The sequence below is a fragment of the Mesocricetus auratus genome, unplaced genomic scaffold (genome assembly GCF_017639785.1).
Source record: "Mesocricetus auratus isolate SY011 unplaced genomic scaffold, BCM_Maur_2.0 Super-Scaffold_100045, whole genome shotgun sequence".
In the NCBI taxonomy this organism is placed as follows: domain Eukaryota; kingdom Metazoa; phylum Chordata; class Mammalia; order Rodentia; family Cricetidae; genus Mesocricetus; species Mesocricetus auratus.
In genome coordinates, this window is record NW_024429222.1 from 9,633,094 (window position 1) to 9,650,229 (window position 17,136).

The 17,136-nt window shown below is 40.8% G+C and overlaps 1 protein-coding gene across 1 annotated transcript; it reads right to left on the reverse strand.

The window, feature by feature from the left end:
• Window positions 1-562: 562 nt before the first annotated feature.
• Nudt21 (nudix hydrolase 21) lies at window positions 563-17,078 on the reverse strand. The gene is made up of 7 exons (XM_005079135.4): window positions 16,814-17,078; window positions 12,394-12,594; window positions 11,499-11,562; window positions 8,569-8,658; window positions 3,506-3,581; window positions 1,720-1,834; window positions 563-800 (listed from the first exon to the last, which is right to left on the reverse strand). The coding sequence occupies exons 1-7, from the start codon at window positions 16,927-16,929 to the stop codon at window positions 779-781; spliced, it is 684 nt and encodes a 227-aa protein (XP_005079192.1). The 5' UTR covers window positions 16,930-17,078; the 3' UTR covers window positions 563-778.
• Window positions 17,079-17,136: the final 58 nt, after the last annotated feature.

The window sequence follows — 17,136 nt, forward strand, 5'->3', positions numbered from 1 at the left end:
ACCCCAGATTCCCATAATTGTAACTCTGTAATCTAAGAGTTTAAAATCTGATGTTGTTTTGTTATGGTTCAATAAACAATTCACATCAGTGCAAATAGTCACTATCCCATTATACAAAGAAAAACTACTGCAATGAGTTCTAAATGGACCTTTTAAAACCAATTCCAGTGGTTTTCAGCTTACATAATCTTAATGGTTTTTCAAATGTATAATGTCTTTTGACTTGTGAGGTAAGGCCTAGACAGTTATAAAATATACTTGTCATGTAATATACTGGGGGCTCTTTGTAACAAAACTCACTGGAGTTTAGTTTGGTACACTCTGAGCCTTGGACTTAATCAGATAAACTCAGCTATTCAGTTCCCCACAGAAATGGAAACACCTGTAACAGTCTCAGACTATATGCCTACAACAGTATTGGAGCAAAAGGCCCATTAAGCTCACCTCATCTAAACCACAAACATGTTTTAACATTCCCCAGTCTAAACAGGGAAAAAAGGATCCTCAACTATAAGATTTTTCAGAGTTTAATGAGAAACTTAAAAAAATAATAATACAAATAGGAAGTTCACCTTTTTTAATGTACAAAAAAAGTATGAGTAGAACAAACAATTAATGAACACTGTTTACACTACTATCCAGTTCATATTAATTTTACTCTTCAAACAGGAAGGAGGTGGCAATTTAGGGAACAAGAGAAAACCAAAAATTCTCTACAATTCTTCTATGTGTGTAAGCTGTGCTCACAGAGACGGCTTCGTTACTCCTGTGCAGGAATTCAGTTGTATATAAAATTGAACCTGAGTTTAAAAAACAAAAAACAGAAAGCTTTATTAAAAACATTACTAGTTTTACAGTTTCCACCTTAAACAACAAAGGAATTACCCTGGTTTTTCTCCCACTTTGACATGTTTATCATTTCTATACTAAGATAGTTTAGTTTGCCTTCATTGGCCATGCTTATATACTACTTACCATAGAAACATTAACAGTGTAAATTTGGTTAATTATGAACTACAAAAGTTCCTTCAAGGTATAAAACGTTGTTACAAGTCCTTTGTTCTGTGCATACATACGCTCGTGTATATCACTTGAGGATATACACAAGCATATGTTGCACATATATAAAGCAGAGGAGCAAAAGCTGAAGGATGATTAGTGTGACAAGGTAAAAAGGCCAGTTCTGCAATCACCAAGCTTCCACAGAAACTAACACCATGACTGTTAAACTAACATGTACTGAGCACTTCCAGGTACTATGTTCTAAGCACTTTATATGTGTTATGTGACTTGGTCCCCACAGTCCTATGAAGGAACTACCATCCTCATTTGCATATGAAATATCTGGCAAACAAGTATAAGAGTATCTAGCATCATTCCATAATTTCAGTCTTGGGGTTCCTTTAGTGGTATTTTAATCTGTCGATTACATACAACATAAGAATATATTGATTGACTAGGCAATGGTGGCATACAACTTTAATGCCAGCATTTGGAAGGTAGAGGCATGCAGATATCTTATGAGTTCAAGGCCAGACTTGTCTATGGCACTAGTTCTAGTTCCAGAACAGCTAAGGCTATACAGAGAAATCATGTTTCAGAAAGGGGAAAAAACATTGACTATCTTTATTTTTCCTTAAGCCCTAAAATTTGTGAACTATCACTTCTCAAGTGGCTCTATTTTACATAGCTCCATCAAAAATGTTCAACTTTCCATACCTGCTCAACAGCTGAGGAAGGCTAGAAATGATGGGTCCATATCCTGGTGCATTGTCATACAATTCAAACAATGGTGCGGCCACCAGCTTGTAATTTTTTGGGACTGCAAACAAGGCTACAAAAAGAAAAAAAAAAGTATTCAATTTCTTTAATCTTCCACATGATTCTTACTCCCATTCTGTGACTAATCGACTTTACACTTGAGAAAAGCTGTCATGTGTATTCACCCATGCAAGCACATGTGAAGGCGAGAGGTGGCATCAGGGTGTCTTCTCAACCCCCTCCACCTTATCTTCTTAGTTTCTCGGTGAACCTGCAGCTCACTGTTTTGGCTAGACTTGCCGACCAGGGAGAACCCCCAGATTCTACCTATCTGTGCATAGCAGTCTGGGCTTAACAGAGGCATACCACCACGATCTTCTTACATGAGTGCCGAAGAGCCAAACTCAGGTTCTGAATCTTGCACAGTGAGCACTTTACCTGAGCCACCTCCCCAGGCCTGAGAAAACTTTTAAGGAAAAAGGCAATTCTCATTCATCATTTTGGGTTGTCTAGTCTTCTACAGATTACAGAAATATATTTGAAACTTATCCTCTCAAGAGAGAAATGCCAATAAAAACCTTAAAAAGCAAGATGTGAATTGCCTTGGGATTGTAATTAATTTTTAATTCTCGTATAAAACTATTGCAAGAAACAGAGCCAGACATTGTGACAATTCCAGCACTCCAGAAGCTAATGCAGGAGGATCAAGATTTAGAGACTTGTCGGGGTGCTGGTAGCATACCTTTAAGCCCAGCACTCAGGAGGCAGAGGCAGACAGATCTCTGTGAATTCGAGACCAGCCTGGTCTACAAGAGCTAGTTCCAGGACACCCTCCAAAGCCATAGAGAAATCCTGTCTTGAAAAACCATAACCAAACAAACAAACAAAGATTTGGAGACTTGCCTTCCAAGCATAAGGAAAAGACTTTAATCCCCCAAACTCATATGACATGTGTGCTTATAATCCTGGTGCCAGTAAAGTGGAGACAAGAGACCAGCCAGTTTAGCCTAATTGATGAGCTCCAGGTCAATGACAGCATTCCTAAGGATACTCAGAGAGGAGGGGAGGGGAGGGAGAAGAAGGGTGGGCTGGCAGGCAGGCAAGCAGGCTGGCTGAAAAAATGACACAGCAGCTAAGAGCAATTGCTATTCTTCCAGAGGACTGGAGTTTGGTTCCTACCACTTGAGTGTATATGTGCACACACACATACGCCCAAATTAAAGAGAGAAAGATTGATCTGACTGATTTGGAGCCAAGCCTGGGCTACATATCAATATGAAAAGAACAAAGGAACAAAAGCCAAGGGTGGTAGTGAAAGCCTGTGATCTCAGCACTTGACAGGGAAGGTGTTAGGATCAGGAGTTCAAGGTTTTTGGGGGAGTAGGGGGATGGGATGTTGGGGTGTAATAGCTACTTGTTAAAACATAACAGGTCTGAAGACTTTTTAAAAGACAATCTTGAGGTTTTTAACCTTACCACTATGTAAGAATCAATACTAACTAACAACTGAACAACTACAAAAAAATTACTAAAAATACAATAACCTCATACTTCAAGCTCTAGTTAGAACTCATTGCCCCCTATATCATGACTGGCACAAAGAGAAACTAGGTGATTTTGCCTAAGTGTTTTCAGTCTTACAGTGAACCTATAGCTATTCAAGGAAACTGGAGGAGACAAGGAGGGAACCTTTAGGGCGCATTGCAAAAGCTTTTAGACAGCGTCTTCCAGACAAATGCCTTACCTTTCTCTTGAAGTTGAACCAGAAACAACTTCTTATGTTCCTTGGGCTTTGTAATATGTGCAGGAATATATGGATACTAAAACAGAAAATAACATAGGTTTCAAGCATCACTATTCCTTATACCTCATGTCTTAGTTATCAAGTTTTCCAATCAGACAAAGCTCAGCTATCCTCATATCCTAACTCAGTTTTACTGTAACACACATGCCATGGCTTCATTTAGTTCTCTGCATGTCCACTTCCCAGTATACTTACTGCTGGTAGTACACTACTGTCTCGTTTCCCTTCGCTAGACTGAACACCTACATAACAGACACATTAAATAACAAGCAAGGGGGGCAGGAGAGATGGCTCAGTGGTTAAGAGCACTGACTGTTCTTCCAGAGGTCCTGAGTTCAATTCCCGGCAACCACATGGTGGCTCACAACCATCTTGAATGAGATCTGGTGCCCTCTGCTGGCATGCAGGCAGAAGACTGTATACACAATAAAAAAAAAAGCAAGAAACCCACAAGCCATTCAAGTAAAGCAGTCAAAGAATGTATGACTGGGGAAATTGACAACACAATCAGCCTTTAGTTTTAACAAAAGTTGCTGATGCCATTTGTAAGTTCTAGAATCCTGATGTGGTCATGTTAGGCCATGAAAACCTTAAAGCCTCTGAGTTATTCCAGAAGATGCTCTTTGCTTTAAGAACACAAGATGAAAGCCAGGCGCGGGCGCTGGTGGCGCACACCTTTAATCCCAGCACTCAGGAGGCAGAGACAGGCGGATCTCTGTGAGTTCGAGGCCAGCCTGGTCCACAGAGTGAGTTCCAGGACAACCTCCAAAACAAAACAGAGAAACCCTGTCTCGAAAAACCAAAAACAAACAAAAAACACACACACACAAGATGAGCTAAGTGGAGTTCTGCCAGCTGGGCAGATTCTAACTGCTGGGTAAAATAGAGAAAATAATTAGAAAAATTAAAGAACAGAAAGAACTAGAGAAACTACTGCTTGAGAACATTTGGCATAGAGATTCTCCTTCCTTTATCATGTCTGTATTATACAAATCTCTCTAGTGCCCAACAATATATTCAGAAATCTGTTTCCTTTTAGGGTTATATTTGAGGGCAGAGGATTTACAAAGTGCTGAAGAGAGACATACAGGAAGAGGGGGCTAAAGGCCATGGCGGCCAAAACAGGTAGAACATTCAACTCAATTTACATAGGAACTTCCACAAATTCCCCAGTTTAGTGAAGCCACACCGACACTACATCTATGCAGCCCTTAAGTCATTACAAAAGCCTACTGCTATTCCTCACTGGCATCCAACCACTACTGGAATTAGGATAGTTATACATTGGCACTACCCCTAAAGGACAAATGAAATGAAGCAACTATCCCAAGATTTGGAGATCTATATGAAAACCAGAATATTAACAGTGGAGGGATAAAGAGGTAAGGAGTTCCAACACACTTGAAAAATACACCTCTGCTTCACATTCAACAAAGCATGGCCAAACAAAATAATTTCCTTCTATTTGTAGCTACCCCCTTTCTAAAAGGCTGTCTCCAGTCCTGGTCTTAATAGCTAAGCCAGTGCGTTTTATAGGAAAAAGACTAAAATAAGCAAATAAAATGAAAACAGGCAAGTTGGCGAAAGCTGAATAAACAGCATTTTATTTAATCCTAACTTCCAGGGTCAACCTTAGGCTTTAGTGTGGTAAAGGAATAGCCAGCAATAGAGCCATAGTAGAGGAGATAAAGGAGGACATTCAGAAAACAGCCCGAAGACTTCTGAGTTATCACTGAGTACTTTCCTTTCCATTAGATAAAGGAATGTCTAAGAAACCAAAGCCTGTTCAGAATAATTGCCGTACATATCTTTGAAATAGCAACTTCACCATCTGTGTATGAAAATTTGCTTCCTAACACCAGGACCCAAATGTATTGTGACAACTCTCAGGAACACCAAGTCCACAGAGCCTCATCTTTAGCTACACAAGGTGGTCAGGAGAGGACAGAACATCTTTTGCTGGTCAATGCTGTGTAACACTGGACCTGGAGCACACTGTCAGGAAAAGAAACTCTCCAATAATAGGACTTTTGATCTGTCGAAAGAATTAAGGACCAACCTTAGAATGCTGCCTTACTAGCTAAAGTATGAAAATCTGAGCATCAATATTATTATCATCATTATAGTGGACTTAAACAGCAAATATATTTAAGCTCATATGGTTACACCAACACTGGAATGAGGTGTGTACCAACACTGGAATGAGGTGTTCATGCCCGTATCAAAGAATCTCCCTCTCCCTCAGATGTCAGGGCAAGCATATTTGGAAGTATCAGAAAATGTCCTCTTGCTCTTATAGTTTCACTCTGCTTTCCAAAAACCTCCAAGCTTTTCGCAAAATTGTAGGGGAATTCACTCAAGTCTTGCCTAAAGGGGGATTTCCATCTTTCTGACAATTTGAAGAGATGCTTGACATCGGTTCCTTAACAACCTTTAGCAGTACTAATTATGGCTATAACGAGATCAACACTATTACATGGGATTTTATTTGGCTTTGCTCTGTTGTTGAAGTTTTTGTTTTATTGAGGCAGGGTTTCATGTTGCTGGAACTGGCCTAGGACTCAGTATATAGCTAATATTGGCCTGAACTCCTTAGCTTTCTGCCTCTATCACCAGAGTACTGAGGTTATAGGCATGTAACACCACACCTGGCTTTTTATTTATCTTTAACACTGGCTGCTTCTGGTCCCCCTCTCCCTATACTTTGCTACTTCCTAATTTACCTCTCAAGCAATCTGTATTCACGTCTGTACTACTCACCCCATAATATATCTTTGAAGAATGAATACATTCTCCTGAAAACTTAAGAGAGGGAAAGCAGCAGCTACTATTTCCTACAGAACCATATACCCCACAATAACTAAAGAGTTGTGAGGTTGTATCTCCAGTGACTTCATGACTGTAGGAAATCATCATCAATGAGCTGTTATTACAAAAACCAACCAGATAGTATAAAAAAGATGTCTATACCTCCTTTGAGACAAAGTCTCACTAGTGTAAGCACTAGCTGCCCTAGCATCCCCTGCTAGCCTTGAACTCACAGAAATCCACCTGCCTCTGTCACCTAAGTGGTAGAATTTAAACAAGCATGGGACAAACCAGCTGGGCAGTGGTAGTACACGCTTATAATCCCAGCACTGGGGAGGCAGAGGCAGGCAGATTTCTGTGAGTTGGAAGTCTACAAAGCAAGTTCCAGGACAGTCAGAGCTGTTACATCGAGAAAACCTGTCTTGAAAAATAAAACAACAAACCATGACCCATGGAGACCAGCATTCACACCTATAGACTCTGTCCCACTATGGATCAGAGTGTGACAAATAGAATACAGAAGTGATCACAGTATTTATTCCTGGCATACAGATGGACTCTGGGAACCCATACCACATGGAGGGATGCTCTCTCAGCCTGGACACATGGGGAAGAACCTAGGCCCTCCCCGGGATGATGTGACAGATTCAGAAAATCCCTCATGGAAGCCCTTGCCCTCCCTGGGGAGCGGAGGAGGGATGGAGTAGGGGTGAGGGGTTGGGAGGATTGGGGGGTGGAGGAGGAGCAGAGGGAGAGGGAACTGAGAGTGACATGTAAAAAGTTAAATAAAAAAATATGAGGAAAAAAAGTGATCATATGCCACTGCCAAGACCAGGAAGCTAACTGACCACAGCTCCCACTTGGGCACTCCCTGACATCATTTCTTACATTCTCTCAATTACATGCTCTCTAGGGAAGGTAGCTGCCCAAGAGGAAGTTATTCTTCAAAGATGACAAAAAATTAAGGGAAGCCCTATGTCAACAACTGGCAAAAACTCTAATCTAATAGCCAAGAAAGTCTGCATGCATGTGAAGTAGGAAATTAGATCCTTCTCCTGCTCTGATTTATGATGCAGGCCCAGTTGAGAATCTATGACTTCATGAAGCCTAGAAAATTTCAAGGTAATAAATATCTATGCTTTAGGCTACTAAATTTGGAGGTAGATTGAGCATTCCTTATTAGAAATGCACAAGATCAAACTGCTTCCAATTCTGGAGGTTTGTAAACTCTGGAATACTTAACACTCATGAGTATCTACAACTTAAAGCCACAATGTTTACTAAATCTTAATTAAGATGCCAAGAAAAAGAAATTAAAAGTCAAGGTCTATTTTGATCTTTTTTAATTTAATTGTTTCTACTTGTTTGAGAGGTGGGGTTGTTTTCAGCACCTATGTGGTGACTAACAACCATCCTAACCCAGTTCCAAGGGATTCAATTTCCTCTTACCCCTTTGGACATTAAGTACATATATATACATAGGCAAACACTCATACACATGAAAGGGAAAAGTTGTTTGGGTTTTTTGTTTTTTGAGACAGAGTTTCTCAGTGTAACAGCCCTAGTTGTCCTGGAACTCACTATGTAGACTAGGCAGGCCTCAAACTCGCAGAAAATCACCTGCCTCTGCCTCCCAAGTGCTGGGATTACAGGCATGTATCACCACTGCCCAGTTGGTTATTTGATTTTAAAAATGTTTATTAAATCAAAATTAAGTAAATGAAAATAAGAAATGGGAAGTCATGGTGTACTTTGGTTATTTTGTTTTGTTTTCAAAGTTTCCACTCACTCTGTGTGTGTGTGTGTGTGTGTGTGTGTGTGTGTGTGTGTGTGTGTGTGTGTGTGTGTGTGTGGTTCCATCATGTTAGTTCTAGGGATCAAACTCAAGTTATAAGGCATGATGGCAAGCTCCTTTTCCTGCTGAGTCATCTTGTTGGCCCTGATCTTTATTTTTATATTTATTTATTTGGTTTTTTGATACAGGGTTTCTCTGTAGCTTTGAGGTCTGTCCTGGAACTCACTTTGTAGATCAGGAAGGCCTCAAACTCACAGAGATCTGCCTTTCTCTGCCTCCCGAGTGCTGGGATTAAAGGCACGTGCCACCACCACCCATTGACCCTGATCTTTTTTAATGTCTGGAATTAGGCGAGTTTTCTGCTTAACCAAATGCCTGGTAAACACAACTGAACACTGACCTGAGGAGGTTCAAAATTTGGTCTCCACCAGTTACCAATGCAGTCATCGATGACCCAGTCTTGCAGGACTCCATCTTGACGACCCAGTATCTGTGAAAAATAGTACAGTGACTAAACTAAACACACACACACAAGAATATCTTTCTGTGGTAGAGAATTATTTTTAGTGATACTCCTAACACAGTCATCAGTCAGCTAGTGTCTTCCTGATAGATTTCCTCTGTGCAATTTATTACCCATTTCAATCTGTCAAGATAATACACCATTAGTTCAAAATCTAGTATCAACCTAACAAAAGAACCAACAAAGCTGGATGTGGTAGCATATACCTTTTCTCCTACATTCAGGAGGCAGAGGAGGGTGAATCTCTGTGAGGTCAATCTACACAGCAAGCTCTGGGCTGCATGGTGAGACTGTCTCAAAAAAATCTGTCCTTTCTCTCTGGCTATCCATGGAAAACCAAAGATGGCAGTTAACATCAGCAGACTAGCAGAAAACAGGTTTTCTGTAATTTCTACAAATCATCTACCTAAAGTTACAAAAATGTAAATATTTCATTCTCACAAAAATCCCATTATTATTTTTTGTAACATAACATGAACTTGTTTTCATCAAGTTAAGACTCGGGCTGGAGAGAGGGGTCAGTGATTAGGAGTGGTTCCCAGCACCCACATGGTGACTCACAATAGCCTGCACCTCCTGTTCTAGAAATGTAACCCCACATTTCTGGCATCCAACACACACGGGGCACAGACATACATACATGCAGGCAAACTATCAGACACATTAAGTAAACTCAGTTATATTCTACCCATTTCACTGGTCAAAATGGTTCTACAAAGTTCAGAATAAGAATGCAATGCCCTGTCCTGTTTCACTCACTCCCAACTGGCTATAGCACTCAGCCCCTAGTTGTTTACCCCAGCATTTGTCTCTACGTTTAAAAGTATTCTTTTGTTTCACACATTAAGAAACCCTCCAAAGATGGGCTAGGAACTCCCCATAATGCTCACACCTTTCTGTACTGTTTCCATCTTACATGAGTGTAGCATATTTGTTAAAAAAAAATGAAAAAATAAACATTATACCAAGGAAACCCATAGTTTTCAGGTCTCTTTAATTCTGAACCTAATGTCCCATTTCAGGCCCAGGATCCCATCTAAGATACAATACATGTGGTCATCACTTTCTCTGAACTGCTCTAGACAATATAGTTCTGTAGTTTGATGATCTTGACTGTCTTGAAGAATACCAGTCAGGATTTTTAGAGTATTTCTCAGTGAGACTGAGGTTACAGATTCCAGCAAAGAAGACAACAGAGGTAAAATGCCATTCTTTTATCAAATCAAATCATATCAAAGGCTCATGCTATCAGCATGACTCCCCATTAATGTGAACCATGATTACCTGGCTGAGGTAATGTTTGCCAGATTCACCTCCCTCAACAACAGATCAGAATTTAGGTATTAAAACCATAGTGCTCATTCATGTCTTTCCCTATCACCCTCCCATTATCAGTATCTGATTAACTAAGTATTCAGTCTTTAAATTAATGACTACATCACAAAAGAACTAGTAAACTAAATTAAATTAGACGACTATCCTCTAGAGTTACTGCTGCATTTCATTTGCCATCACCAGATTGATTTCCCCCACTATCTGAGAGCTTAGGCTTGCACTCACTATCTGTCTTCACTTTCCTGTATTGTCTGCTCTGCTCTGCGCACAGTCCAGTTCATAGCTGGGTACTAGGGCTTTCTTTGGCCCTTCCACAGAGTGGGACCTTAATGTTTTGATTATTATTATATCATCTTTCTTACTTTATCCCTTCATCTTGAAATGTCTGCAAATGGTAAAATAATTACTTCTCCCACGGTTGCTTTATAGTTATATTAGAGAGTTCTGGTATGTAAATCATATTAGTATGAAGGCATGGTTCAGATTTTTGAGTTTCCTGTATTACTTTTGGGAGATCTTGGACTGGTCACTCTCTTCAGAGCAGAAATCTGCAGCCTTCTGTACAGAGTAACATTCTCTGCTCTATTGTTCTGCTTCACTCTGCACAGATGCTCTCAACGCAAAGACCACTCATTACTTAGGATGAAAGCTTTCAAATATCCTCCCCATCTCCTAAACTTTTACAGCTAAGTGTTGGCTTATTCAGTTCCTACAGAATAAGTCCTCAGTCCATCACTGTTCAACTGGACAGAGTGGGAAAAACAGAGTAGATAGATAAATGTACCCTTTATAGATTCAACCAATCTGGCTCATGGATGGGCTCACTGGCCCTAGCACCTAGCACCTACAATTCCTTAGCCTTTCTTCTTCAGTGCTGACTCTATGCTGTCCTCCCGCCGAGCCACAGTTCCTGCTAGCTTTGCTATGGGGAGCCCAGCTACCTTTCATCTCCTTCCAACTTACTGTTACTATTTTATTTATTATTTTGTTAATGCCTCACTTTGCCTTCCTTAAATACTACTACTAAATTTATACCTTTTAAAGGTTTCCTATCTCCTGACTTTTTGGTAGATTTTTCCGAAGAACCCGTGGAAAATTGAGTAGATTTCCTCTGGTTCTTATGAAAACTTCAAAAAGACAACTTACCATTATTGTTTCATCAATAATTTTGTTTCATTTTATCTTATTTAGCAACAGGTCTCACTCTGTGGTCCAGCTGGCATAGAACTCACTATGTAGCCTAAGTGGTCTCAAACTCAAGGTAATTCTTCTGCCTCAGTTTCCTAAGCACTAAAATTAGAGATGCTTATTTTGCAGAAAATAAATATACTAATTAAGGTTTAAGTTGTATTTTCTGACTACTAGCTATTCAAATTAAACATATTTTCACAAGACACATGAAAACTCAATCATTAAGTTGGTGGTATTCAGATGGACAATAAAATTGTTGAAGTGGTTAAACAGAAAAATACCTCTGTCATTAAGCGTTTTAATCCTTCAACTTCATCTTCTCCTGGGTTAAGTTCACCACCAGGTCTGTATAAAGGTTAAGAATTTAATACAATTTAGGAATAACATAGCAAGAACACAATAATCATCACTTCTCTCTACCAAGTAACTGAATAAGCATATTTCAGTGCCATGTGATGAGCAGTCAAACAAGGACTGAAGGTTGGAGATCTACTGTGAAGTTGAACACATAATGTTAAGTACCAGACAATCATATACAACCCTTGTTTTACCCAGAAAAGCCAGTAACCACCACAGCCTCTTCACAGGAAAGTTATATATAATGGAGTCTAGCAAATACCCAGAGAACAGACTGCATTCTTTAGGTCTGAGGAATAGTTCACTTTTCAAAAATATCAATTTAGGGGCTGGAGAGGTGGCTTAGTGGTTAAGAGCACCAAGTGCTCTTCCAGAGGTCCTGAATTCAATTCCCAGCAACCACAAGGAGGCTCACAACCATCTGTAGTGAGATCTGGTGCCCTCTTCTGGCCTGAAGGCATACATACATGCAGGAAGAACACTGTACACAAAATAAATAAATCTTTAAAAAAAATCAAATTAGTTTTGAGGATTTTCTTTTTGGCACACTCTTATCAGTGGGTAAGTATTTAGAGTTATGGGCTCAAGTGGCTCTATGAAAACAACTGCTTTCAATAATGTTTCTATCACTCCTAGAAACTGAGTTTGGGCTGATTTCTACTTTGGAAAGGAAGTAAACACCACACTGGAGAAAACCATGACTGTTTTCTTTCAAGACTCTTTTGTAGCATTTGTTTAAATAAATACTTGTGTTTTAAGCTACATTAAAAAGCCACTCTATTACAAGCTGTGGTGATGTTAATTTCCAACACTACTTACAATTTGAAGAAAGTTGTTCCCAGCTGTAGCAGTAGCACATGGGGTAGCCGGTGCTCATGTACAATCAGAACCCCTTCTACAGTCCTTCTCATCCCAATTTTATCAAATTCCTCCCGCATACGCTGAAAGCGGGCTGCAACAGAGCTGTCCTTCTCATAAAGGGGCTCTTTTGTACCAAAGGTATAATTGGTAAGTGGGTACCTGTGAACCAAAGACAAACATTTAGCATGAGAACAGATGATCTTATTTACCAGGACAGTTCAAAACAGCATACAAAACAGGGGTCAAAGCTACATTGTGCTCAAAGGCAACTGGCCCAAAGTTTCACAACCAGCTATGAGATAGCAAAGATGAGAATACTGTTGCTACTCTTGAAGCCAGAACTTCCATGAATCAAGCACAGACAGCACTGTCCTTACTAAGATCCCTGAAATGCTTATAGAAGTGGCTATCCACACTGGTTTTAATCATTTCAATCATTTCACCACACTCACCAAATGACCTGCCTGGTTCTTCTGATTAACCTATTTATAACTTCTATTAACTAAATGGCACTACAGCTAATCTCTTTTCTCTCATATGTGAGCCACCACTATCAACATCTCTTGCTTTCTTTTTAATTTTTAAAAAACATGTGTACACATCTACATATGGTGTTCTATAACGTGTACAGAGGTCAAAGGATAACGTGTGTGAGTCTGTGCTCTCCTTTTACCATGTGGGTTCTGGGAACTGAACCTCATAACAGCAGCCTTGGCAGCAAGCACCCTTCTTACCTCAAGAGTCACCTCACTAGTCCTTCTCCAACTATTTTCTGTCTCTCACAGCAATACCTACATTTTGCATTTTGAAAAAAAGATTTATTTATTTATTGTGTATATAATGTTCTGCCTGCATATATGCCTGCATGCCAGAAGCCAGTACCAGATCTTATTACACATGGTTGTGAGCTACCATGTGGTTGCTGGGAATTGAACTCTGGACCTTTTAACCTCCAAGCCATCTTTCTAACCCCTGCTTGTTTTTTGAAATACAGTTGTCCTGGAACTCAGACCAGTCTGCCTTTTCCTCCCAAGTGCTGGATTAAGGACATGCACCATCACAGTGACTTAGACCTGTTTTCTTTTCCCCGAGTTTGGCATTTACACTATCCAGTATGCTTACTCTTCCCACCAGTATCTAAGCTGGATAGCCTCTTTTCCCTATTTAGAACCCAAAGTATGATTTAAAGTGCTAAAGACTCCATCTTGCTTAGTAATGACCAAATTTTCCTTAAAGTTTAAAAATCTACATTTATATTTTATCACATTCTACTTTGCAGCCCCTAGATTATAGTTTTTTTTCAATAAGATTGTTTTGGCTGAACACAAAGTATCCCATCTACCAAAAATAGTAACAACAAAACTCTTGATATTGGGCTGAGAAGACAGTAAAGTGCTTATTAAGCAAGCATGAGACCCTAACTTCAATCTCCAGCACCCACAAAAACAAACAAAAACCCAGTCAGCACCTAACTGCGCACGGATCTCCACAAGATCCCATGGTACCATGTGAGATCCTGTTCTCAGACAAGGTGGAAGGTAAGAACTGACACCTGAGACTGCCCTGACTTCCACACATGCTATGCACAGCCACAGCCAGTCACAAATGCTGCGAACACACACATCCGCTCCACATACTCACCCTCACATACACACATACGCTCCACATACTCACTCTCACATACACAAGTGCACACATCTACAGGAATGCATGTAGCACAGGTGTTGGGGAAGTCCTGTGCATTTGTCAATAAAGCACTGTCTGGCCAATAGGGAATCTAGATAGGAGGGACTAGGAGTCCAGAAGGACTCTGGGTAAGAGAAACACAAGAGTCGAGATGTAACCGCCATGGGGTAGGAAGCCCGGAACTATTCTCCGGTAAGAGACATACTTAGATTAACAATTATGGGGTAATTACTTAAGTCTGAGCTAGCCAGTAAGAAACAAGCAAGGCCAACAGCTTCATAATTAATATAGCCTCTTGTGTGTTTATTTGGGACTGATGCGGCTCTAGAGCCAGGCTGCCGGGAAGGCTTCTCTCAAAGAAAAAGCTTCTCTTTACACACAGGTGCATCACACACAAAACTCTAGACATTAATAGACAACTACATACACTCCTCTGTTCTTGAGAAGGAAAATCAAGGTAACCAAAAGAGAAACACTAATTCCAGAAGTCAAATTCTGAGCATAAGCAAAGTAGTTCTAAGATAATGAAAATATACCATTTTCAGGGGTCTTTAACAATTACAAATAATCTTGCAGCAGATCCAAAAATCCATCTAATATCATTATCAGGACAAAGTTACATTTATTGCACAATGCTTCAATGTGTTAACATTTGGTTTTCCCAACCTGCGTTAGAAAGAATTACGACCAGCCACAATACATTTGTATTGCAAGGGCTATCTCCTACATAAGATCCCAGCATAATGAAACGTTAGAATTCCAGCTGTGAAATCTGAGCGATAGACCACACAGAGCATATTCTCCACATCATACTGTGGGCATTTCAAAGTACAGTGTGCATCTTACTCACCCATCTGAGCACCTAGCCCTATGTATACACACTATGTGTAACAAAAGCACCCATTCAGTTTTCCCTAAATGAAAATATACAGCAGAAACAAAGACCTACTATATACTAAATGCTGTTTAGTATATAGTTCACCCAGGTGGACTCAAGTTCACAGCAATTTATTTCTCAATACTGCATTAAGCAGGAAGTGAAAAGTAACATGCTCACCAGTAAACATCTCTTAAAGCACACCTATTTCAACAATTCTACACAGTGGCCTGATGTCAACTGACCGAGGAATCAAGGAAAGTTAAAACTGGTGGTCCGCCAGGCGGTGGTGGCACACGCCTTTAATCCCAGCACTCGGGAGGCAGAGGCAGGCGGATCTCTGTGAGTTCGAGGCCAGGCTGGACCGACAGCCTCCAAAACAATACAGAGAAACCCTCTCTCGTAAATACCAAAAAAAAAAAAAAAAACAAAAAACAAAAACAAAAAACAAACCAGTGGCCCTCACTCATCACCGAGTAATGTAGAACTTGTGCTTGCAGTTTTTACTTTTTCAGGTGCTAGAGATGGAGCCTGGGGCCTTGAATACACTAGGTAAACTACCAGTTAGCAAACCCCTCATTCATTTTTTAAAAGAGTACTTGCCTTCTCCATTTAATAGGAATCTTTGTGTTTTGTTTTAAGAGACAGGGTTTCTCTGTGTAGCTTTTGGAGACTGTCCTGGTACTCGATCTGTAGACCAGGCTGGCCTCAAACTCAGAGATCCGCCTACCTTTGCCTCCAGAGAGCTAGGATCAAAGGCGTGTGCCATCACCACCAGGTTCACAGGAATCTTATAAGCATAATAGGAAATTAAAGTGCAACTATGTTTTTTGGTTCAAAAGTTAATTTGCAGAGGCATACTTAATCAGCTACTTCCAGATTTCACAAACCTCATTATTTTATTGCCTAAGTTTCCAGGCCAGCAGTTGTTTGGCCTGACAGTAATCTTAATTTTATGTCACATTTGGTTTTAGAAGGAAAAGTTCATTTACTTGAATACAAAAGCAAGAAACACAATGGTGATTTACCAAAACACCATCAGCAAAGTGTTGCCCTTTTTAAACACATAACCAGCCTGAACTGGCCACTTTCTTCCATTAGCATCAGCTCCAACTGGCCAGTGGGATTCCAAACACTGAGTGAGCTATAAAGCTATATCCCAATCCCAACTTCTTGCTACACCAAGATTTTTGGGCGAGATCTCAAAAAGCAATGATTTGCTTAAGAGAAAGGTGTGTTGAAGACAAAACCAGCTCACAAACAGGCTCTCTGGGCAGCATGTAAGCTACCTCCAGCAGTCTGAAAGGACACCAGACAACAGAGTGTGTACTCTCAGTCAAGGTCTACGGGGTGCACGCGACGATAGTGTCTCTTCGTCAGACAAGACGTACGAATGCAGGAGGTAGACCGGACAGCACGAATACTACACAACACTAAAAGAAAAAAAACAAAAACACAAAAAACCTAGGCCGTTAGAGGTAAATCTGGAAAACCTACTCTAAAAGAAATCTACACTCTACGAAATTATGGTTACTCATTTCAAATAAAAACAAATACATGTGCAATGAAAACAATGGGTTGAAAGGACACACACATCACGATGAATTCAAAGCAAACATGGGTTCTAACCATGACTGAATAAAGGAAAGGGGGAACAAATCTCTCTTCAAAATAGGAAGACTGCCCGGCAAATCCGGGGCGAGAAAGCTGTCTGGGAGAGAAGAAAGCGCGCATCCCGGAAGGGACACCCCGCATCCGGTGAGAGGGAGGGCGCTCGGGGACTGATGCGCCCGCCGAGGCCTCGCCGCAACTTACAGATTAATGGTGCGCTCCAGGGTGAGGGGCTTGGTCTGCTGGATATACTTGTTGCCGAACTGGTTAACCCCCCGGGGCCAGCCCGTCTGCGAGCGATTCGGCGGCACCACAGACATGCTGAACAGCTCCGACACAGGAGACGTGCAGAAAGCGGGGGCCAGCGGAGACTTCCGCAGGGCGGGCAGCGGTTATCTGCGTCCCGCTCAGCAGCCGCCGCCCGCCATTAACAGTCGAGAGCAAGAGGAGGCGAATGCACGCCGGAAGTGGATAGGCTCTGGCGGCAGGAAGTGGAAGGTATTCCACCCCGACCGTTCGGCCAATCG